Source organism: Pezoporus wallicus, unplaced genomic scaffold (genome assembly GCF_028554395.1).
Source record: "Pezoporus wallicus isolate ANWC-B61680 ecotype Strahan unplaced genomic scaffold, APGP_CSIRO_Pwel_v1 contig_1181, whole genome shotgun sequence".
NCBI lineage: Eukaryota > Metazoa > Chordata > Aves > Psittaciformes > Psittacidae > Pezoporus > Pezoporus wallicus.
Genome location: NW_026641428.1, coordinates 1,320,836 through 1,345,177, shown reverse-complemented (window position 1 = coordinate 1,345,177; position 24,342 = coordinate 1,320,836). Strand labels below are relative to the sequence as shown.

The following is a 24,342-nucleotide window of genomic DNA, read 5'->3' as shown; positions in this document are numbered from 1 at the left end:
CTATGTTTCAGATAGGTGCCTAGGTGTTCAGTTTTACCAAGACATGCTCAAAAGGAGAGACCTGTAGGGCCCTAGGAGTTATAACAGTGAAAAATTAAGTTTGGAAAATTGTAAACTATGGTTAAACAACAGCTGATTAAAACTGACAAATGCTGCTGTGAGTCTGGGATGTAACTGTCACACAACTGTACTGCTACACAGATGGTATGATAGGTATTATCCATGCATCAGGCTGAGAAGTCATCTGTGTAGACCCTTCGTGCTTGAAATCTCTTTGAAGATGATCTTAGTTTATTATTGGCCAGTCTTTCATTAGCTTTGTCAACTGAATATTTAATTAGTACCAAGAATTTCCAGATTTTACAAATTCCAGAAATCACCCTATGTTGTTAACTGATCAGTGCCTTACATAAAAGCATAGTACAGAATCATAATTTAATTGTCCCCATTTAGTAGTATGTTGGGATATTAGTATAAGAAAGCAGACCTGACAAGAGGAAAAAGAGTATTAAACAGTGCTGTAGCTGAACTTCAAAAGGCATCAGCAAAATTAGTCAGAAAACAACACAATTTTTTTGCACCTATGGTAAGATACCCTTTCACTGAAGGGAATTGTGTAATGTAATATTGGTCAGTTTGATCATTTGCAAAAATTATCCTTACAACTGCCACCATTCCAAGCTTTCTTTTTCTCAGTACTTAACCTAGGATTGAAATATATCTTCATGTAGCGATACATTCATTTAGGAATATAATGTTTCTTTAGCTCTGTCTCTAGTAAGATTTAAGATTAATGTGTTACGGTTTTGCCTATCAGAGGTTTAAAGTTCTTTGAATCTACTTTTGTCTGGGAATCTGAGACAAGCTAGAGCACGTGAAAAAGCAGGTTTCAGATTCTTTAAGAGGTTGTTCCTTTACAACAGGACACTCATACCTAAAATCATCAAACTGTTCCTTTCCACCTGAGTCTTTGTTTTCACAACCAAAGATAAAAGATTGAAAATGAGCTCATTAGAAAATTAGTTACTATTTTACTGCAGTGGAAAGGCCAAATTTTTTTTGCCAATACTGTCTCAGCCACAGTCTTAGGTAGATGCTCTTTGCTCAAAGGATCTTTGAAAATTTCAGCTAAAACCAGTACATGTTTACGTAATCTATTACACCATCAAAGAAAGCAATATGCACTAGAGAAAAACAGAACTGCTGCATACCCAGTGGCTGCGAATATACCACATCAGTTTCTTCTCTTTCTCCAGGCTTTCACAGCCTGGACAGAGAGGCATATAATGTAAGAAGACCCTACTGTACATTCTTCTCCCATGCACCACATGGATTTCACTGTGACATGGTCTTTTCAGCTGAGACTGGAAAGCAAATCAGAACTACAGTGCTATTTTGGCTGTCAGTGAAACAGCATTAAAATGATCACATTAATCAGCTGCTCCATGGGTGTCTGAAATGATTTATCTGGTCATCAGCTGATCATTTTGTTTATGCTATTTACGGGTAGGAACAACACTGAAAGGCAGCATGCCATTTTGGGTTAATAACATTTTAAACAATTTATTTTCCTACAGGATTTTTTCTCTTACTGCATGTTTTCACCACAGATCAGTGAGAAGCTGTTTCAAACATGGTGCTTGTTTTGAAAACTAGATATAGAAACGGGCAGAATATAACTTTATATTTTGAAATATTTGATTAAGAGTTCTAAGAATAAATTCCATTTAATATTTAAATATACTACATCTACAGCTTCTATTTTTAATACAAAATAAATTTTAGATTGTAATATTAAGGACTTTAATGAGTATATTTTACATTCCTATTCAAAATTTTTCATTCTCTGTCCCCAAAAACTACAGAAAGTCAAGTCATTTGCGTTCCTAGCTGAAGTTTGAATTCAAAGATACAATCAAGGAAAAGATTGGGAGATAGGGTCTTACCTTTGGGGAATCAGCTTCTAGAGTAATTAGGAAGGGGAGCTTATGACAAAATGTGATATGAAACAATTAAGTAGAAACAGATAAATTTAAAATCTATGAAGAGGAAAATTTATCTTAGGATCCTACTGTGCTTGCGCTTACTATTATTCACATAATAACTATAGCACAGACAGAACATCAGTGCTTCATTTTACATTTGTCTCGACTAAAATTTAAACGTATTTAACTGTTTTGAGTACAAGGCAAGAAGGCAAAAGAAATGAAAGGAAGTAATGCAATCTTGAAAGTATTTTCACTGCAAATATTAGTCAATTGCATTCAGAGTACTGGGTCCTTCATATAAATATTTCCAGGGCAGTGATGACCACTTATTTTTCAAGGGGAAAGAACAAAAGCAAGCAGAACACACAACAGCTGTTGTGCAATATCCAGGTGTAGGCTGGTGATCCGTCACACAAGCATCACTCATGCTCAACTTCATTTTTCACTGTAGCATAACTAAGTAGCATGCAAATACTTGTGGTCTGGGGTGTTTTTTTTTAAATAAATAGTGCATTTGTGGGTTTGTGAGCTCAGAATATTATGACTGGATGTAAATAAAAAGAAACCTCAAGAAATAAAACTGCAAGATGCTAGAAATCTTTCTAATCCCTAGCACAGTATTCACAATATTCTGATATTGGTTTGACACCAATACATAAAGTACAATGAAGTATAAAAATGTTAAAACCTTTTAGAAGGAAAGCTTGACTCCTTATCTTTTGCATTCTCTGAGGATATCAACAATGTCTTCCACACAGCAGTTTTTGCCATTTCATCCGAAATGTTTATCACAGATGGGTCATCTCTAGGCAAGAATAAAAATAAATACACAATAAAAGAATGAGCAATCAGTCTTTGTTACTTATAAACTATAAAAGTCCTTGAAAATTGATAGTGATGACAGTAAGCGCAATGTAAGTTAAGAAATTATGTTTAACTTAAAAAATCCTGAACAATGACTTAAATATTCTCTTAAATCTTAAAACACCTTCGCACTTTTTAGTATTTTCTTCCTCCAACAGCAATTAATCACAGTAATGTCAATAAAATACGTTGTGTAACTTCCAACTAACAGAGAAAAATGAGGAACTGTGAAATTAAATATTGCCCAAGATATCTCAGCATGCCAGTGGTATAGATGGATTAAACAAGAATCCTAAGAGCTCCTATAACAGTTCACAAAGTACTTATGCTCTGAAACTCCATCTGCTTTTAAAACAATTTTAAAAGCAATCAAAAATCTTGACTGCTCCAAATACATATTTATACACTTAAGAATAATAGTCTCAAATGTTTAGAGGGCCTACTTGTCTTGACTTATATATATATGGACATTCAGTAAGCCCTCAGTAAACTTGTTTGCATAGTGTTTTGGGGAACCACTTTATTAACCGGTATCTTGACTTCTTTTTAGCTGTAGGACTGTGACCCTGACAGTAGAGAAAGTCAGGTACTATCCAGGCAACTCTATCAAAAGAAACTACAGATCAATATAGATCACACCTCAAAATAAATTAAGCTAACCATTGCTAATATAAAGTAGAACACAAAGGTATGGACAAAAGAATAAAAAAACAGACCATTTAGGGTGGTGTGATGCATCAAAAGTAAGAAATAGACTGGGATTTTTCAGAGACACAGACTGCTATTTGCCTTAGGAGACCTTAGGGTAACTTTGTGTTAAAATATTACAGAGAAAGCCACTCTGAGATCGTGTTTCTATAAACTGTCATTAATGCAGAGGTTACTATCACCAGATATTTCAAATCTTTATTAAGAACTTTCTGAAAACTGAAAATGAGAGTAAGTCCTTATGGGCTGGCCATGTGTATTATTACTAGCTATAACATGGGTGCTCGTGGTTTTTAACTTGTGTCAACCCCGCATTATGCTTTATCTACCCTGGACAGATCTTGATTCATTTATTATCTCAAATGGATAGAGTCTTAATTAGAATGTTTTATAATGTAATACTGTAAGAACCTAGCTTTTCTGGGGTGTGTTCAAAACCTTTCCTGGCTCCCTGCTAGCATCAGAGTGAATGGTTTGACCTCCTCTACATCTTCTTTCCCTGCCATGCATGTCAGAAAGCTCGTTATGAATGGCCTGATCCTGCAGTCCTGCCCAAGGGAAAACTTCACCCAATGTGGTATTTTCTTAGGGACCATGAGATCATGTGGAAAGACTAGAAAAGGGTTGAGATTGTTGAATGCTGCAGTATATGGTTCAGTTCACCCAACTGTACTCTACTACCAAACACCCTAACATTTAGTAAGCATTAAGAATAAATATTGTGGCATGTTTATTTGATTTGTTTAATTGTAACTCACCTAAAAGAGGAAAGGTATATTTTACCTGTAATGTCCTTCCAGTGGTAATTGAACAGTTCCTTCCTCTTCCATTGCTAGCATACTTTGCTCTTCCTAAAAGGAAAAAATTTAGATATGAGACACGATACGATGCTGTGAAATTTATGTACTTTAATCCTCTTTCCGTTTAAGTATTTATCTGAACTTCTTAAAATAACATACTTTTCAACTTTCTTAATGTACATACTTGACATTTAAAACCTCTTCTATTTTAAAGTATGTGTCTTCACCTAATGTTATTTTCCAATGCCAAATAGAGGAGACACTTTTGTAACAAGAAAGAGAAAACTTAGCAACACTAAATGAGCAACAGTATGGCAAATTTTAAATACCATGCATAACAGGATACATGCATTGTAATGCTAACATGCAAAAAAACAGGCAAGTCAAAATTAAGGCTGCACACACAGTTTTAATATTGATGAAGTTTTATTGCAGTGAAAGGTAGTGAAACAAGACACCAAAATCAGTTTTCATAGGAAGGTAGGAAACTTCTCTGAGTAACAGGAAATTAAGACCCCTCTACCAACAATCCTTTTGTGAAATAATTACAAATTTAGAAAATCTGTCTTAGGAGGAGAACAAAGCAACACCCCTCAACACCCACGAGCACCCATGTTATAGCTAGTAATAATACACATGGCCAGCCCATAAGGACTTACTCTCATTTTCAGTTTTCAGAAAGTTCTTAATAAAGATTTGAAATATCTGGTGATAGTAACCTCTGCATTAATGACAGTTTATAGAAACACGATCTCAGAGTGGCTTTCTCTGTAATATTTTAACACAAAGTTACCCTAAGGTCTCCTAAGGCAAATAGCAGTCTGTGTCTCTGAAAAATCCCAGTCTATTTCTTACTTTTGATGCATCACACCACCCTAAATGGTCTGTTTTTTTATTCTTTTGTCCATACCTTTGTGTTCTACTTTATATTAGCAATGGTTAGCTTAATTTATTTTGAGGTGTGATCTATATTGATCTGTAGTTTCTTTTGATAGAGTTGCCTGGATAGTACCTGACTTTCTCTACTGTCAGGGTCACAGTCCTACAGCTAAAAAGAAGTCAAGATAATAAAGTGGTTCCCCAAAACGTCCTGCCTGCAAGAACACAGGAAAAGAGTCTGTCTCTCTGACATCAGCACAAAGCTCCACAGGAGGATTCTCAAGGTTCACACCTCTGTTAGGTCAGGGAAACCACAGCCAAGAGCCTTCACATGAATGTAATGGTCAAATCCTGCCCTAAACTGTTGCATTGTGTATGTGTATGTACGCACTATGAGCATAACAAGACGCCCAGAGACCTCCACATCGTTTTTTCCCTTTATAGGGCTTTGTAACAGTTTACCCTGGTGCCTGTCTGAAAGCGTGAGTAGGGTCTCCGAAAAAGAGAGCTTACCATTTCCTGGCAGACCACCCGAAACCCCACATGCATCACACACACTGAAAAGTTGGTATTAGCTGGAAGAGCCAGTTATCCAAAATAGTAGAATTTAAGTCCTCTATGCACAGATTATTTTTCCCTTCTATGTTTTACTACTACAGCTATTTTATAAATCACAACGTTCTTTTTCTCCAAATGGGAGAAGCCACTTTGTTCATTCCTAGCTTGAAAAGACTTAATTGGTTAACATCAAAGTGGCTTCCAAAGGAGGTCTGTGAGGAGAAGGCATGTATAATTTCCACTATAAATCTAAAGCCTTGAAAAAACATGGCCTAAAAATACAAAAACAACTTAAGTGATGAAATGAGGATCCAATCAAATAAGTTTCAGATCTTGTCAACTATATTTCTGAATATTCTTGTGGGTAGAATACTTCTATTTTTAAAAGCCGTGTGATAGCAACTCTCCAATTAATTCCTTAGGCTACATGTCAGAAGTTTTATTACTAGTTAATTTTGTCATTTCCAGGCTTCACAGCTTCCTAAGTTTTTGACAGTTGAACAGTTTTAATAATAGCTCCAAATATTTAGAAATGCCAAAATATGTAAAAATAACCTCTCAAAATAGACAGTGAATGAAATAAAGTAACACCAGTATATTTCCCCAGGTTTGTTTTCTGATGCCATCCTATCAAGCATGGGAAGAAAAGTGACATATAACCAAAACGTAAGGATAACAAGGAAATAGTTCCAGTAACTAGAGCCACAAGAAAAGAGCTACTACCTAGGTTACTTCTGGTTACTCTGAATTGTGATGACAACAGATACTGTGATGAAACAACTCTCTTCAATTCAAGGGGGAACACAATGACTCACATATTTTAATTGCAGATGGTAGTTTTACAGGCACATACTAAATAGTAAATAGTCATCATGATGTTTATCACCTTGGTAAAACGTTTACCCCAAAACGTACTCTATGAAACTAGAAAGTTTAATGTGTCAAGAAAAGCAAAGTTATTGTTCTCCAGCTTAAAGATAAGGCAGTGAATTATCAAAGGTCACAGAAGAATCCTAGAGGCAGAGAAATCTAGTTTTCAGAGTTACTTGTTCAAATTATTAGTTCATGTCCTATTTCTGCAAATAGACTTACCAGTGGGAAGCTTTACACACACCAATTCACTAGTCTTGGATCATATCTCAGGGTATCCCTAAGGATAAATTGCTGATCTAGCCATTCACATTGTCTAGTTTTTGCGGTATCACTGTACCACCAAAAGATCAAGTCTCACAGGTCTTTAGGGAAACTTAGAGGTCATGTGCACAACTGTCCCCAGAGCAGTCCCACCTAGAAGTGACCACAGCCTGCCAACACCACATGCCATTATCTACACCTTCACTTCCCACTGCCACCTCAGCCTCACACCATGCTACCATTTAAAAGTGCTGATGCAGAATACACGACTCCCATTTAAAATAGCCTAGCACCAACGTATTCTACCTACTGCTCCTGCACTTAGTGATTGGACCCTCATTTATTTGGGCCCGATACTGATGTTCTCTAACCGTTGACACTGAACAGGTGGCTGATAACCAGGGACAAAGGATGAAGACCTCCATCCTTTGCAAATAAAGTTACTTAGTATTCCCACAGTTTCATGAGATATTCAAACAAGCTGCACAAAGCAGCAACTAGATGAAAATACCATCAAACTGATGAAAAACTGGTTAGAAGGCTACAGTCAGAAAAATCAGTGTTTCACTGTCAAAACACAGGAAATTTCTCAGTAGAAATCTGTAAGAATCTGTCCTGTATCAAGTTTATAAGAAATGATTTTAAATGCATATTCTTTGAAAGAAGACAAGGAGTACAGATCTGAAACAGTCAGCAGTGCCTCAGGCACCTGAGGACTTTCCTACAAGTTCACCCCTGCACTTCATCTGAGCAGATCTCAGACGCAATCCCCAGGAACACTGTAGATACTATCTTATATGATAGTATGGTAGCATAAGAATCTACACCTATTAGACATCCCCACCTAAGTGGGATTAGACCTATTCTAATTAGATTTGCAACCTTAAAAGGACTTCTGTAAAATAGCACGATATTACACTTTGGATAATATTAACAAGTCTGCCTGCTGCATGGAATATGCCTTATTTACAGAATTTTCCCGAAATTTCTTTTTAATGAAGGGGAAACACCAAAAAAAAAACCCTGAAACCATGACTCACCTCTTTCTCAGCATCTTCCAGTTTCTTTTTCTTGCTCTCAGGCATCAAATCATCTAACCAGCTGAGCTCCCGCTTAGTAAAAAAGAAATCCATGAGTTTTCTGACAAACACCAAAGCTAGGACCTGTAAAGATATTAATTCAAACTATTAAGAAATTAAGCAAGTAAAACTGACAAATATGCTTGTAGAGAATTACTTTCAAAAGTGACCATAGTTTACAGGTAGAATTTCACCCTTTAATTTGGACAGGCCAACAGCTGGTCGTCCTTTGTTCAGAGGAAGTCTGACTTGAAACATTTAACAATCACTGAGGTCAGAGATACCTCTTGTTTTGAATTAGTGAGATAATCAGATCTATTAAGCAGCAGAACAGATTTTTATTGCAAGCAAGACACAGAACTATCAGTAAAGTTCCTCAGTGAATGAACAACGTCCTTAATGGGTGAATGTTCCTTTTGTAAAAGGATTAAGCACTACAGCTTGAATAAAAATATCTTTCTTTTTTTTTCCAAGAGAATTCTCCCTAAGAGAATACACACTTGGGCTATCTCCACACATTAACAGAGTGCAACCCAGACTCAAACAAGAGGTGATGTGTAAAATGTTTCCTTAATACAGCATGAACTGTTCTTGAACACTGAGTCGAAGCAATTTTGTAATTATCTGCCCACAATTAATGTTTTTCTTCAATAATAAATATCCACAAGTAAAATAAAAGTCATTTTTAGAAGAATTAAAAGACATTTCATACCATCATAGGAAAGACAATGGCAGCTCTTGAAACCTTTATAATCCACAGAAGCACAAGACAACTCAGCTGAATTATGGTGAAGAGATGGACCTTTCTAAGAGGAACATGCCTCAGATAAATAAAATCTGGCTGGTGCTTTGCAGGCATCCAGAACAACTTTATCCTGTCAAAAAGCTGAAAGATAAAGTTTTTAAAGTTTGCATCTAAATGAGCTGTAGGATCACCTATGCTGACATTCACACACTGACTGAATATCCTTCATTTCTGGCTCATACTAAAGGCAAAAACTGTGCGGAAGTTTAGGAGCACATGAGTCATGAATCTATACTAGTCCAAAGTATATAGTAGTAAAGGACTCATCTTCTTTTCAGCTGAGCCGAAAGAGTAAGAATTTAGTCAGTCATACTTCTTAAGTTCCTTTCAATTTTAATACACATTTGCTTCCTTACATCTTTCTATGTGCTTAGATACTGGATTCCACTGAATTACACTGCATAGTCATATGCCAAGAAACATCCTGCTCATAACTATATAATATGTTATACATAAAGAAAACAGTTACTTTAAAATAATACCGCTAAGATTTCAAGTCAAGAATTCTTAAAGTTAGGCAAAGCCAGACTTCAGAGTAGACATGAATCAATTATGATTCAAACTGAATGGAAGCTCATTGATCCTGCTGGGCAAACCCACTATTACACCATCTTTCTAATACATTCTAAACTCTGTATTTTCAACAACTAAGCTCTGTTTTCTTTAGCACACAAAAAGCTGATCCTGGAGGGATCTCTTCAGTCTTCTAGCTCCTGTGTGTACTTCAGCAGACACTTTATCCCAGGCTGTTCCCTGTTATACTTTGTTCATAAAACCAGGAACAAAACAAAAATACCCAAACAAACCAACCAACCAAAGGAATGCCAGACAGCCGACTGTCATGCTGTTAGGAATGTACATGAGAGGTTATTGTTTTTCAGACCTATTTGGTTCCGCACTGATCCAAGATTTTGTGTCACGTGCTATGGCACAGTGAAGATAGTAATGCACCATTTCTCCTTGCATGGATGAGCTATGCTATATTCAAACAGCCTTCAGAAATTTCAGGCTTCAGGAATTTTTACTGAGCATGTGCAAAATGCGTTTTTTTTAAAGGCAGATAATTTGGCCAGATTTGAGCAGATTTCTTTTTCACAGAAACGGCAAAAAGCACATCCTCCCACAAAATACATCTTATCAAATCTCCACTCCTTGTCCCAGCTTGGGGGAGAGAGGAAGGAAGGGGGATGCTATCACTTTTCCAAGTAAAGGCAGCCAGATTTTAGCATGCCTTAAAACGACTCCTCAATGGAGTACTTTCTCATACCCTTGTTCTGAGAAACAGCTGAACCACATTAAGCTTAAATTATCTAAACCTTAGTAAAAACCAAACTACACTCCTTAGAATATCAAGGAGTTTTATATCAAACGGCAAGAGCTAGGAAAAGTTATAAAAGTCCCTGAACAGAAAAACACTAACCAAAAACTAAGAGATGTTCCCAGCTTTGCCTACAAATAATAGGTTAAAAAAGGCAAGACATTTTTAACTCTCAGCAAAGAATTTAAATATAATGAAAGAAACAATCGGGCATTTTGTTTGCTCTTTGTATTTGACAGCCTCTTGTACAGTACAATTCATGTTTCCATCATGTGATTGTTCTTTCTCCATTGTCTTGGAAAATGTACACTTCCTCAACTTTCAACAAAAACACAATTGAAAATTTGAGTGTGTCAGGCTAAAAGATTTGACAACCATGCCATTTAACACTGCAGTCATCCAGGAGAAATGGTACACAGGATACCATGACCAAACCTGACCTGAATGCTGGAGTGCCTGGTTTTGGTCAGGGACTCCTTAAGGCCACCGCAGGAATGCTGCCCTTCCACTAGACTTGTCCTTCATCCCTGAAGCCAGAAATTAAGTAGTACAGAACTTGCAAGAGTTCCACTTACCATGGAACTTGCAACAGTTCCATTTTCCTGCCCATGCCCTTTATTTGCACAGGAAATACCTTCAAAATGTTAGCTGTGTTAGTTTGAGGGCAACTCAGCCAAAAGCCTCCTAAAGGCAAAGTTCAAGATCAAGTGTACCACTACAAAGACACCACCCTGGAAACTGAAAAGGCAGCAGGCAAGAGTGAACAGGGAGGCAGGGGAGAGGTAAGAACCCCTGATAGATATCAGTTTTTAGGCTCAGCCAAATACCCTTGATAACAAAGGAGAACAGAAAAATCAGCACCTAAGAAATAAAAAATTGGAGCACATTGCCTAAAGGGAATACTCTATTTAGAGAGAATCCACTTTCTTTTGTAAGTGAGCCACTTTCAAGAATTTAAGGTTGGCAATATTCCTTTAAGAGGATACCCAAAAGATAATAAAATAATGCAATAACTACACACTTTATAGAAAGCATCATCAGTAACACACTCTTCATAAATCCATTTTACCTGAATTCCCTTTAGAGATGAAGCACCCATGTAAAGAAATACTCCATAAAGTACCGGCATAGGAATAAACTGCACAAACAAGCAGAGAAAAGGAAGAGCATATTAAATACCATTTATCAATTTGAAATGCTTCTAGAAAGACATTCTAAACAGTTGAAATTCAAAGTGCCATATGCCTGCATTAATCAGACAAGTTGTAAATTCAGAGTCACTCAATTACAAATTAATAATGTTTCTCAGCATAAAGCAAAAGAAGAATCTGGCTCTATAGTTTTGTTTTCCCTTCATAGCCAGTTATTACAAAATACTTTATTCACTATTAGAAAAATTAACAGAACTCTGTGAAAAAAATAAAGGGTTTGATAGATAAATTCCTTACTTAAAAGACTGCTCAGGAGAGTATCTGAATAAAAAGTAAAACTATAATCCTCAGAAAAATCTTCAAGACATACACAAAATACTTCATACTGCTAAAAGAAATGCTCTGTACTGCAAGCATTTAAATATGGGTAAATTACTTAAGGAATGGTTTTGTAAAAGGCTGTTTTAAATGTTCAGCCTCCTAGTGCAGAGTGTGTAGGTAAAGGAATATTTCCACAGATAAGTATCTGTTTTAAATACTAAATACATCAAATGCATGTTTCATGTGTTTTCAAAGTGAAGATTTATGATATACTTAGTAAAATACTACTGAGAAGTACAAGTTCTAAGGGCTTATTGCCTTCACTGTGACAGCATGCAAGGCTAAAGTCTGGCCTTACTGAAGCCAGTGGCCAGATAATTCTTAAAAAACAGTATTATGAATATAGCTGCCATTACATAGACATATAAGTAGACACCCAGTTTCAGGACACTGGTGAGCTGTGTTGTGTATGCAGGCAGCATGAGCAGATTTCCATGTTTGTTTCCAAGAAAGGAGCCACAAAACTTCTCTTGCAACTGTGAAAATATTTTGAAATTATCTAGAAATCACAAAATGTTTTTAAATTTTCTAAATAAATTTACTTCTTGGTACAATTTAGGCAAAACCATTTCATGACAATTTGCCATGGGCCCAAAGTATAAAAAAAGGGCGAATCTCTATATAGTGCAGGTCAATGGCAGAATTCCTTTTGACTTCAGTCAAGCCAGATTTTCATTATAAGGTTTTTGTTTTAAGAATGTTAGATGACCCTGACCATTTTATTATGCAAAATTAGAATTCACTTTAGATTATCATTGTGTAACATGCACTTGTGAGTAACATGCCTGGAGAGGACACTCATTAAAGAATACAGTAATGTCAGTGAAATGTTCAGTGCAGTGCAGTATTCTTTAGCTTTTCCTTACTTCCCCAAATTACCTTCAGGATACTTGTCAAAAAGACAGATGAGCCCATAAGGATAAAAATCATGAGCCCTGTGACTCTTTGCTCACGGATTCCAAGAAATTTTGGCTGCTCCCCTGGAGCAGAGCACTCTGATTCCAGTTTTAAGCTATTCACATGGGAAATAGAGAGGACAGTAGCTGCAACAAACCACGGCAATCCCATAATAGAGCACACTCCAAGCATGACTGCCACCATGAGTAGGTCGAGATGGTATCCACATCCTTTCTGTTAAGAAAAGTAATGACAAGAAGATATAAAATGGTATCTGAATAGAGGAGAACACTCCTCGCTGGCATTCCTAATGAACAGTTAGAGACAATTAAAAGATTTGTGACTTGTAGCAAAAAATAGCTTTACGTGTTATCCAGGTTGGGGCAGTAGTGATGGCAAACTGGTTATCGAAGAGGAATTACTGCTAGCTCACAAGAAATGCTTTATGTTATTAGACTCATTCCAGTTACAAGTTAAGGGCATATATTATAACTCCACTTTACAATGGGTACCAAATACCTTTCCTGCGTATAAAAGAGATACTAGGAAGACAATGGAAAAGATATATATTTTCTGTTTTAACTCAATCTCTTTTGTGGATAACAGTAAGCAGAACATTCAGCCACACTGCCAACTTGTCACTGCACTAATCTTACTAGAAACTCCATCCCTCATTACATAGGAGCTCAAAACAATATGTATTTTGATTCTTTTCTACACAAAAATTCTTTAGTTAATGTTTGCAAAGTCAGTTTATTCTATAAAGAGCCATAAAACCACAGAAATTCTTTTAAAGTTTTTATACATGGTAAGCACATGTATAGAACTTGTATAGCATGGTAAGCACATGTATAGCACATGTATAGCATGGTAAGCACTAATGCACTTTCATCTTCTCTAAGAGCAGATAGCTATAAATTAAAAGAAATTAAACTATAATTAAGCTATACATTAAACAACAAATCAATATTCATCCTCAGGCACTGTTTTACTAGTTTCTCTATTCAATACTTACAAGTTGTATCAAAAATTCACATGAGAAGTCAGCACAAAACCTTTGGGTTTGGATCATCTCTGTAGTAGTCAAATACTCTATAAATTTACCAACAGGATGATGTTGCTTTGCTTTTATAGTAGGGGATAAAACCCTTTGGTAAAATCTTAAGATACATTTATAAACCTGCAAGTACAACCTGCGCTTGAAAATGACCAATGATATGCATCAAGCCTGGTTGTACAGATACCTGTTACCATAGCTGAGAGGGATATTTCTTTTCAATTTTAGGAAGTATCCAGGACCCACACAGCTGCAAGCAGGCACTCAAGCTATCTTCCTTTAAAAAGTCAGGTAGGTAGTTATCTCCACTTAATTTCACAATATGGCAACAAATCCAGTGTCATGGTCTGATGAAACAGGGATGTTCATGCAAACAATGTGAGCATGTTGAACCATAATTCTGCCTGTAAACCCATGCAAATGCCTTTTGACATAAAAAAAGTAACTAAACTAAACTTGGAAGGGTTTGCTACAGAGACTGCCAAAAGCTGAAATGTGCACTATTCAGAATTTGCTATGGGAAGTATAAAAAAAGAGGGGAAAACGAGTTGGAAGCAAACAAATCATTTCTTTCTGAAGACAACTTTTACTTCTAAAATGGGAAGCGTCTGGGTTTATGAAAATGTAAGCCACATATCAAAATGAAAATGCCATCTTATTTGCTTACATTACTTAAAAAGGGGAATTCATGTAAAGAAAACGAAAAGAATCAACTCCAGCAACCTTCCCTCACTCCCGAAAGTGCTTTTGAGTCTTATCTCCATGACACATCCTGACAAACGCTGTGATGTGTCAAACGCAGATATTAGTTACATGCACAATGCACTCAAAGAAAGAGTTTAATTCTAAATCCTAACAGAGACACCTTTTTTTACCTTCTGACACATTTATGAGGAATGTATCTGCTAATGCATACAGAATCCGAGAGCATTTCCTCACATTCATACATGATCTGAGGAACCTGACATATGGGAAGAAAAGGAAGCATAGCAACAGGTGATGCTACACCAGACCCCAGCAAAACTAAAACGCAGCAAGACAAGGGGGCAGCCAGGAGGACCATCTGACTCCCAGATGCCAGTGCTGAAAAAACGCATTCCAAAGCTTGGCAGCAAATTCCTGCATCTGTCAAGTTAACCACATGCAATGCTATGGATTGACATGAAGAGCCAGGCTGACAAAGAGGGCAAAAAAAGAACATATCAAATGTCACAATCATCCAAGAAGAGGCAGTGCAAAGTGAAGGTTGCAAATGCATTTGCTTAAAGCAACTTGGGATTGGATTGCTCCTTATTAAAAGTATGTCAAAAAAAGCCTAAGCTCACTGCATATACATGTACAGAAACCTGCTGCTAGATTTTGCCCAACAGTTTTTCAGAGGGGTGATGTCCCTTTTTCTCTCTCCATCTGTAGGCAACTAAAGTGTTAGAGAACAGAGCAGGAAGTTGTCCTATGCTTTAAGAACCCATTGTGCCTCTAAAGCTCACTTTTATTATTCTCCCTTTTTTAACATAGGAAGGGCATAGAAGAAATTGGACTGGTAGAAACACAGAGAAGGACAAAGAGAGGAGAGGAGATAATTTTATATCACAACATAACCCCTGAATAGTTTTTCAAAATACAATCCAGTGGAACAAGTCAATACCTGAAAAGGCAATTAATATTATGGCACATAAGGAAATTATTAACTTCCAGATTCTTTCAATCTAGGTGAACGGGTATCCTACTCTATTAAAGCATAAAGGATAGCACTTTCTTGATTGAGAATCTCTGTTCTAAGTTACATTCATAGGGACTTCTGTAAGGCAGCAAATCACTGACACAGGGCACAGGTACTACATGCACCAACAGAGAAAAAGCACAATTTAAAAAGGTACTATATAGCATAAATAAACCAGCATATTCAAGTAGATGAAGGCACATTACATAACCTGGAGCAGAAAACAACAGCAAAGATACAACTTTTGACTGAATACCTTCAGTTTGTGTTCTTTTCTATTGATAATGACAGCTGTGATCTGCTGGTCCATAAAGATAAGGATAGTGCAAAGTAGGGCTGGAATTACAGCAGCTATCACTGTCCACCAAGGATTAGGCCCCAAAGGAGTAATAAACCAGCCACGATCATCTCTGGTGGGCTATAAAAACAGTCATGCATGACCAGTCAGAACTCTCAGAATTATTTGCATTCAAACTTCACAAGAATACACACAAGAACATTATTAGGATATGACTTCCTTTAAAATCAATCTATGTAAGAGCACAGAAAAATGCTAAACTTTCTATGATACCAAACAAAGAAGTTATACAATAAAGTCAAAACAGATTTGGTTGGTTTTGACACAATAAGCCCAGAATTTGGAAGGAGATCTAGAACATTACAGCAGTTTACAATTTGGGTAATTTGAGCCATGTTGGTCCTCACATAGAAGACACCAGGAAGCACGAAAGGGCCTGATGGGAGACACTCACTTACGTGGGCCTCTAAACAGAAAGGTTGTGTAGTACTTGGTGAACATGAAAAATTCAGAATAGTATCACTACTCCCTGATGATAAAAAAAAAAACGAATAAACCCACTATAGCCCAGTACTTTGTCAACATAACAATTCTTTTATCGTTTATCAATTACCTTAAAAGCATTCGGAACTTGAAGTTTTGGTGATGGAATCCCAATGGCATAGTCAATTAAAACCATGGACAAAATAGTGAGAAAAACAGCAAAATCGCTGACAACAGATCGTACCTACGGTTATTGAGAGAAACAGCAATTTTAACTAAAACATTCATATGTGATTTAGGATTTCTTTTTCTTCATTACCTTAAGCTATTTTGTGCTTACAGCTAAAACCACGCTTATTCTGATACAATTTCTAACAGTAAAAGATGTGGTGTCCACTTCACCAGCAGTTAACTGAATTTGCAATGCATATGGAATTAATGCTTACACACGACTAACAACAACTTTTGAATCCAAAAAAATGGCACACACCTTTGTTGGGAAGTATCGGCTAGTTTTGAACTGCTTCAGTGTGGATGACAGCGTTACTGTAGAAAAGAATAAGATGACAGACCAGAAGAGGACATCTGGAACATAAGGGCCATGATGTCCACAGGCTCGTCCAACAAACTCTCCATGAAACTTTTTACATTCCTATCAGAGAGAGCAAAGTAGCATTGTTCTGAAAAACACCCATGCTTACACTGATAGTTTCTTTCCTATTACACACCTAAATTGCAGGCAGATTTTATTACTAGGAATATTATTTTAGATATTTATCGTTTTAAAAATTAAAACTCCTAATGCTTGTATCTACTCTGCATGGAAAACTCTCAAACCCTCAAAAGAATCTCTTTTTTTAACCAGTATTAAATGATGAACTCACTAAGACATATCATAATGTCATTAAAAACCAAATATAATAATGTAAAACCAGATTTATTTCAGACACACAAATTTATTTGCTGTTTGCAAGGACAGATTTGCACTTCTACAATTCTTTCTAAGAAAGGAAAGCAAAGCTCAAAAGCTACCAAGAGGGAGGCTGTTCTTGGTGCATTCTCAAGAACTGATTTTTAGTTTTAACTTCACAGGCCAAGCAATTAAAGAAAAAGGTTTTTAGAATGTACAGTATTAGGCTACAAGACGACCAATCCATTTAATACCACACGGGGGCAGCACATTCCACAAATTATCGTTTTCTTTAAAAGCAGCATTCTGATAAAATGCAGCAAAACCCAAAATGTGTAAGATTCATTCTATCCAATATACTATCAAATACACAGGTACAGTAGAGAACATGTCTACAAAAACTCCAATACCATCCTTAGTTGTCTAAAATCATACCTGCTCCAAGTTAACAAGCAGAAGAATTAAGAGTGGCTCTAAAAATGTGAGCTACAAGCTCTGGATTTGCAATCCTTCCCAAATCCTTCCATACCTATTATTAAGCAAAAAGAAATGCAGCAGCCAGAACTAGAGATTCCAGGCAGCAATCTCCTGCCAGATAAGGATCTTTTAGTGACAAATAAACTAGGTCATTGGCTCATCATACTCATGTCACAATACTGTGGCTTGACATGTTATGAGAAACCTGGGCTTTGAACAAAGGCTGGCTTGAAAACAACAGTTAATAGATTTGATGACTGTGAAACAAAGGAGTGCAAAACTTTTTATACTGGTATAGCAATAAACCTGGGATAAACATGATGCACTTCTGATTGATGAAATAAAGGCTTCAGGTGGGGAAACATTTTTCAGGAAATCCAGAAGAAATTCTCAAGATTCTGGGACATCAAATAGAAAACTTGTCCTGGCCTGAGCTAGACCCTGATGCTGGCACAGCACAGAAATGAGAGGATTTTGCAACCATCGGAATAAGGACTGCCCGCACTCATTTTGTCCTACAGAGGGAAAAAAAAAGCTGTTGATGCTACTGTTCTTTTTAAGAGAGAGTGCCAATCTGTATCTTCAAAAGCCTGAAACTTAAATCTGACACAAGAGGAAGAAATGAGTAGTAAAAAAGACAATGGGGGAAAACTGACCAAATATTTACAGACAAGTAGGTCTAATCTTTAACTGCAATTCTCCAGAACAGGAGAATTGAAGTTTCCTGATGATGCTTACAAGAAATAAATACACGAAAGTGCGAAAAACTTCAGTTCTTTCTTTAACAACCATAGGGACTCATGGGAAAAGCTAGTCAGTTATACTGCTACACGTGTAAACTGAAGTTTCAGTAATAAGCTTTTACAGAAGTTTTACAGGGTTTTATATAATGCAGCCGGTCTTTTACATTTATAGTTAAAACAAAATCTGTTATTTTAGATTTCCTCAGATGCAAATGTACTCTGAAAAACACTGTCAGAGATCTGAGAAAGTGAGAGGAGGAGTCTGCCCCTGCACAGATGCTCTTAGAGTGTGCTGCAATTTTGAGAATATTCATTCTGGACTGCTGGAATCTCTCAGGCCAGCAGTTCTCAACTTCCTCTCTGCTGTTGCCACACCAACAGAGTTGAGGAGCAGTCCTTGCTATCAACACAGGGCAGCCACAGAAGGCTCCTCTCGCTTAACTCCTGATTGGAGGACACCAGTTCTGCATTCCTACCTTTGCAAGAAAAAAAAAAAGCACGTGATGGAGACAGTCCACCGGACTGGCTTTTAAGTGTTTCATTTGGTTATGCCTACAATGAGGTTAATGCAGATATATTTTTGCAAGAAGACTTCAATTTGGTGTCTTTTGCACTCAATTCCCTTTGGCTGTGTGTGTAATGAAATAATGTATCTGTGAGGGAAAGAATCAATGCAGTACTTTAATCAAGTTGCATATATTGCTTTAAGGAAGGCAAACCTGAAGTAATAAATCTTTCAAACCTAGAATGCACCATTTTGAAACAGGCTGCATATCCATGCAAGCCCCCCAAACTGTCTGTAGCTTGGCTATTCCCCACAAAAAAAAAAAACATGACACAACTGACACAGCTAATACTTAAGGTCTATTTAAGAGATAAATTTGTTCACTTAACAGAAATCGTGACAAAATTTCTTCTCCTACTCTCCTTTATAGCCCATCCCGCTGTAAGAATGTTTTAGAGGAAGTAAATGCATCTGAATATTTCTACTCAAAGGGGCTTTGGTTTTGTCATCTGGCAGAATTTAGGACAAATCCATTGTCATTTGACATGTTTAGACTTAACCCTAGTCAAACTCTTGTGCTAGTGTGTCAAGAAGTTTCCAAAGCAGGGCACAAAATGCACAATACTTGCTCTAATGTGTACCATCAAGGGCTGCAAAATGGTTACAATGAGGTCAAGCTACAAACTGTTAATCTTTGTTTAATTAAATATATTTTATGTTTTAATTGAACAAATATGATCAGAAAAAGTTTGGGGTTTTTTTTTCAATATATTTGCTGCTGTAGGAGAGACAAAATTATTTACGCTTATGCCTTTAATTATGAAGTCTCAATATTTCACTTACTGACACAGTTAGGTTCCCCCATGGCACATCAGATGCAGATATATTGTAGTCCTGCCAGTATCGTAAGGTTTTATTGCTAGGATGTTCTGGTTCCACACAATTGCATCTGAAAAGACAAAGTAACATTTTTTCCTTAGTAATAAAAAAAATCTATCAGCTCTTAATCCAAATTATCAACTTTATGACATATTGAAATTGTGCTCTGCTTTGCCAGATAATTTTAGTTCAAAAGAATTCAGGAAACGCATGCTTTGAAGCAGTTTGTAGCTCAGTAGCTGTGCTATTACTAGAGTATAATTTGCCGTGAGGTGCAAATGCATATATAGTACGTAACGTGACATATTTAAACCACTGTCCACAGCAAGTTTTTCTACATATTTTCCTCCTGTTCTATTGATACCTCCAGGCACAGTTTGTAATACTGAGAAAGTGCCAGTCCTGTTCCACCCCCTTATACCTAACACTCCTCTACTACATGGGATATATTTCTCAAAGGCAAACTGTCCGTATCCTCTTTCTCTTTAGCAGAGCACCTTTGCATGCAAAACTGTCAAACTGCCCAGTCAACCATCTCTGCAAGATCACCAGCACCAAAGGTGCTGTGAACTTCTGTGTCCATTGTTTTTTCTTCCCCCACAGCTTTTCATTCTATATTGCGTATTTTAGCATACACAACGTGATGAGGCAGCGTGGGAGGACAATACTGCAAATAGGCAATCTGAAATCAAAATTAAGTCTTTAAAGCCTCTGAAGCAACTGTGGGAAGTTTTTTGCTTAACAAAGCCTTTAAAATATGCAGGATACTCAATAGGTTCCAACATGTCAAGTGTGTTTTGCAGTTCTCTTTAATACCACTTTAAAAATTTATAGTACTATCTATCCTGCCAGCATTTTAATGTGCTTATGATGGCTGTAAATAAACTCTGTACTCTCTGATAAAGTCTTCAGGAATAGCTGGGGACAGGACAACATCTGACTATGAAGCGGAGATCCAGTAAGCATGTATTTGCATTCCAGTTCTAGAAGGCTATCAGTTTATTCACTTACCCGTGCCATCTATTTTCTACATGGCTGTTTATATTTCCACAAAAGGACAATTCTCATCTGATTTGTAGTATTTTTGATGTAAGGAATTCTACCATCTACATTATGAGTACAGAATAGTGCCACTGTATTTTGATTACAATACTATACATGTGACAACAGCTGCATTTGTTATATACATAGAGAGAGATGCAGGTTGTCTTTGTGCAGCTCCTTGCTTTTGTTTTAAATGCAGCTATTTACAAAAGAAAGAACAAACCCTTACAGCCCATCAGCAAAAAGCAATTAAAAAAATAAACTAAAATGAAGCAACAGCATTCACAGAAACAGCGGGCCTGAGCCAAAAGTCCTTAAAGAGGACTGATCTTTCAAATGTATTTAATGTTTTGGATCAGGCCCCAGGTGCAGAACGGATGTGTGCTCAATGCATAGTTTAAAATATTACAGAATGGGTCAAATGAAGCACGTCACAACTAGTGAGCTACAGTTAACGTAAAAAAGTCAACAGTATGTCTATGTCATTGCAAGGGAGTATTTGAGGTTCATGCAACAATACAGAGGTGGCTGTTTCAGGTTACTACTGTTTCCTGTGAGCACAGGAGCTCCCTGCCCCCTGACGTCCATCGCTGTTCGCAGACTGGCCAGATGCTAGGCGATGGCCCATTGGGGTTTGATTACAGTAGGCCAAGGTGACGTGGGCTGTTCAATCACAGTCACTTTCTCACTAGAAGGGAAGACTGTGCATGTCACCAAGACTACATGGTACAGCTACACTTACTGCAAATTGCAAAGCTACATTTAAATGTTAAAGGAGTCAAATTTTCTATTACCTTAGTCAGAAACCTGACAATTGAAGCTATAGCTTAACACAGCTCAAGTAATTTACCTTCAAATGAGATCATCACCCTGTTTATTTCTGTATCAATACCACTTTCCTCCTTCACAGCATTCCAGTCTAGCCTTTAACAAATTTCGCAGGCTTACCAATGGCAGATTGCTCATCAGCAATAAGTGACTTGTGCAAACTCCAATCATGCAAGCCAAAATCACCCACACCCAAGCACAGAATTAGGCCCTAACTGTAAAAATCAGATCCTGCCTTCTACTGAGAAGATAATTCAAACAATGACCTCAGTGGTTTTAAACATATACACAAAAATATATATATATAAAAATTACATAGTTTTCAATATTATGCATCCTTTGGCAATACTGACCTTTTGATGTGAGATAGCACCATGGTATAACTGTCTTCTAGCATCACACTAAACGTTTAACTTTACAGAAAAGTGAGACAGTAAGAAATTCCCTATCAAGCCCAAAACCAGCACAATTGGAGGTACCATATGGTGCCAGAACGTAAAAGATTATCTACCAAAATGTGACATTTCATAACAGATGTAACTGCTTTAATGATGGCTATTTCCCAACACAACTGACCTGTAAGGAGAAACTAACATTAGTGAAATAAACTTTCTACTTTAATCTTTTAAAACTTTGATTCTCTTTCATTGTCATTTTTTACTCTGAGAGGTCAGCTCTCAGGAGAAAAGGTAAGCTAGGCTGAACTGTTAACCACTAACACATCTTTCTACTTACTTGACAAAATATTACTCAGAAGGCTGGAAAGAAAAAAACAGATTGCCTCTTGGAGGTTCAAATGCTCTTGAGTTCTTGTAAAGTTGTTTAAAAGTGCCGAGCACTTGCCCACTACAAGATACATGTGGAGTTTATGCTATTATCAATGAGTATATATATACCTGTAAGTATATTTTCTAAGCAACATATTCAGCTCCAAATACAGTACCAACTATTCTAGAGTGAAAAAAAGTCTCTGCTGCCAATCTCGCAATACACTCATTTTATCACACTGATGACAGAACAATTCTTTTTGCATCTTTACATTCTTGGCTGCTGCAAGACATTCTGATCTCCTGGGAGCAATTCAGATATCTGAACATGGGCACCTACATACCCCATGGTATCTGTGACATCTATGATCAGCTGGCACATATGTGAAAGAGTCTATGGTGATTCACGCTTTTGCTTTCAAGCGGATGAAGGCTGAAATGTAAAATGGCACTAGTTACCCAGACACAGGTCACTCTCTACTGCATTTTAAATGTCCATATTCTGTAACCAGGCAGAAATCAGTGGAGCTTGATTTGTTCTAGGGTGTTTAAATATCTAATACAGCCTATTACAAAGTAACTTATAAATCTGAGGTATGAACCAATTCACACAAGACATACTTCAGGAAACTGCAGGAGAAATGCCACAAGATCAGAACTGACAAAAGGAGAAGGTAAGAAAAATAATGGCCTGAACCTGCTAGCTAGAAAAGTAACTACAGCAAGGAGTCTTTATTGCCATTACATCTTCCAAGATGCTCAAGAAGTCTCTGGCAAATCAAGATGGGGTACAAAGGTAGATTAGAAACAATACACTTCAGGACTGGCTGACAATCTGGTACGATATAGAGTCTGTACCACTCTCCCTTTTACAGGAGGATGATGACTGGAGCTAAATCTTCAGCACCAATCCAACTGTAACAATGTAGGCAGTACAGGTCACTGATGGCACACCCCTTCCCTTCTTAGTCCTTTCGACCTCCCCAAGTTTTTCCTAGCTCTTTTTGCTTTTGTTTCATAAGTCTTAATTTGATAAATTTCATTAACTTGAGGCAGCTATCATACAGTGTGCACCATCTCCTACAACTTGTCCTGTTTTCAAAGAACAGAGCTAGGATCTGATAAGAACAACTTTGGGACATCTCACACAACCAGCAGTGTTCTTTGTTCTGCAAAAGGAACAGATATTGCTGTCCTTAATGGCACTAAAAAGACGGTATGATCCTTCTTTCTATGGACAATCACAGAATCGTAGAATCAACTAGGTTGGAGAAGACCTTTAAGATCACCAAGTCCAACCATTAAATGGGAAAGGGAATATGGGTTAGTAAAATAGGAACCTTTTAGATGTAAAGCCAGTGAGTATTTCCCTCCTCCTTCATAGATTAGCAATAAAAGATAAACATCACTGTTGCACAGCTAGTCAGGTGAAAGGTTCTGCAATAAAAACACTTTCAACCTGACTGCAACTTTCTGTTTACTATAAAAGAAGAAACTTATTCCCTATACCTATTTGTTCAACTGAATTTAACCTGAGTCTGCTGGGGGAATCCCTCAGATTTCCACATCTTACTCCTAGTTCTTCAGGCATGTTCTTCGCCATTTTCTCTCTTCAACCTGTCACGTGCACTCTCCTCCCCATACAGACCTTAAACATGCAGCATGGTGCTAGTCCATTCTGCTGCCATTACAGCCAGTAAAAGAGTTTTGAACAAGAACCTTGTACATTGGTTTTGTGAGTAAATAAAACACACGTAAATGGCGCAGCTTCTCCAAAAGCCCCATGGCCATTCATCCTTAGGCTCTTGCTATTTTTCAATGTGCTGTTTTCAAGACCAGAAGGCACTTACTATTGATTTTTATTCAATTCATAAGGCACTGCTTTGGAGCTCCTATTTTTCCAGCATGTACATACTTCAAGCCACACCTATTTATACTAACTAAGGATCAGATCTATTAAAAGATGCAACTGCAGCTTCTTCATCATTAGCTAACATACCATTTAGCCTCCCTAGAAGAGCAAAATCTCTTTCTGGCTCACTTAAGGTAGAGAATGAGATTTGCTCAAT

The 24,342-nt window shown here is 37.0% G+C and overlaps 1 protein-coding gene across 8 annotated transcripts in view; it reads right to left on the bottom strand.

Annotated features, from left to right (window-relative positions):
- SLC4A10 (solute carrier family 4 member 10) overlaps nucleotides 1-24,342 on the bottom strand; it is a 150,599-nt gene that overhangs the window by 2,871 nt on the left and 123,386 nt on the right. For 7 of the 8 annotated variants that reach the window (XR_008974120.1, XM_057423655.1, XM_057423653.1 and 4 more), the window contains 10 exons: nucleotides 19,599-19,704; nucleotides 16,611-16,772; nucleotides 16,251-16,364; nucleotides 15,596-15,757; nucleotides 12,545-12,796; nucleotides 11,203-11,271; nucleotides 8,723-8,896; nucleotides 7,972-8,094; nucleotides 4,344-4,411; nucleotides 2,677-2,793 (listed from right to left, as the gene is read on the bottom strand). Coding sequence is in view for 6 of the 8 variants with exons in the window: in XM_057423655.1 (XP_057279638.1) it covers nucleotides 2,677-2,793; nucleotides 4,344-4,411; nucleotides 7,972-8,094; nucleotides 8,723-8,896; nucleotides 11,203-11,271; nucleotides 12,545-12,796; nucleotides 15,596-15,757; nucleotides 16,251-16,364; nucleotides 16,611-16,772; nucleotides 19,599-19,704 (1,347 nt within the window). In the remaining 2 variants the exon portion in view is untranslated. Of the gene's footprint in view, nucleotides 1-1,946; nucleotides 1,986-2,676; nucleotides 2,794-4,343; nucleotides 4,412-7,971; nucleotides 8,095-8,722; nucleotides 8,897-11,202; nucleotides 11,272-12,544; nucleotides 12,797-15,595; nucleotides 15,758-16,250; nucleotides 16,365-16,610; nucleotides 16,773-19,598; nucleotides 19,705-24,342 lie in introns of all 8 variants that reach the window. The other variant, XR_008974121.1, reaches the window with a different exon arrangement.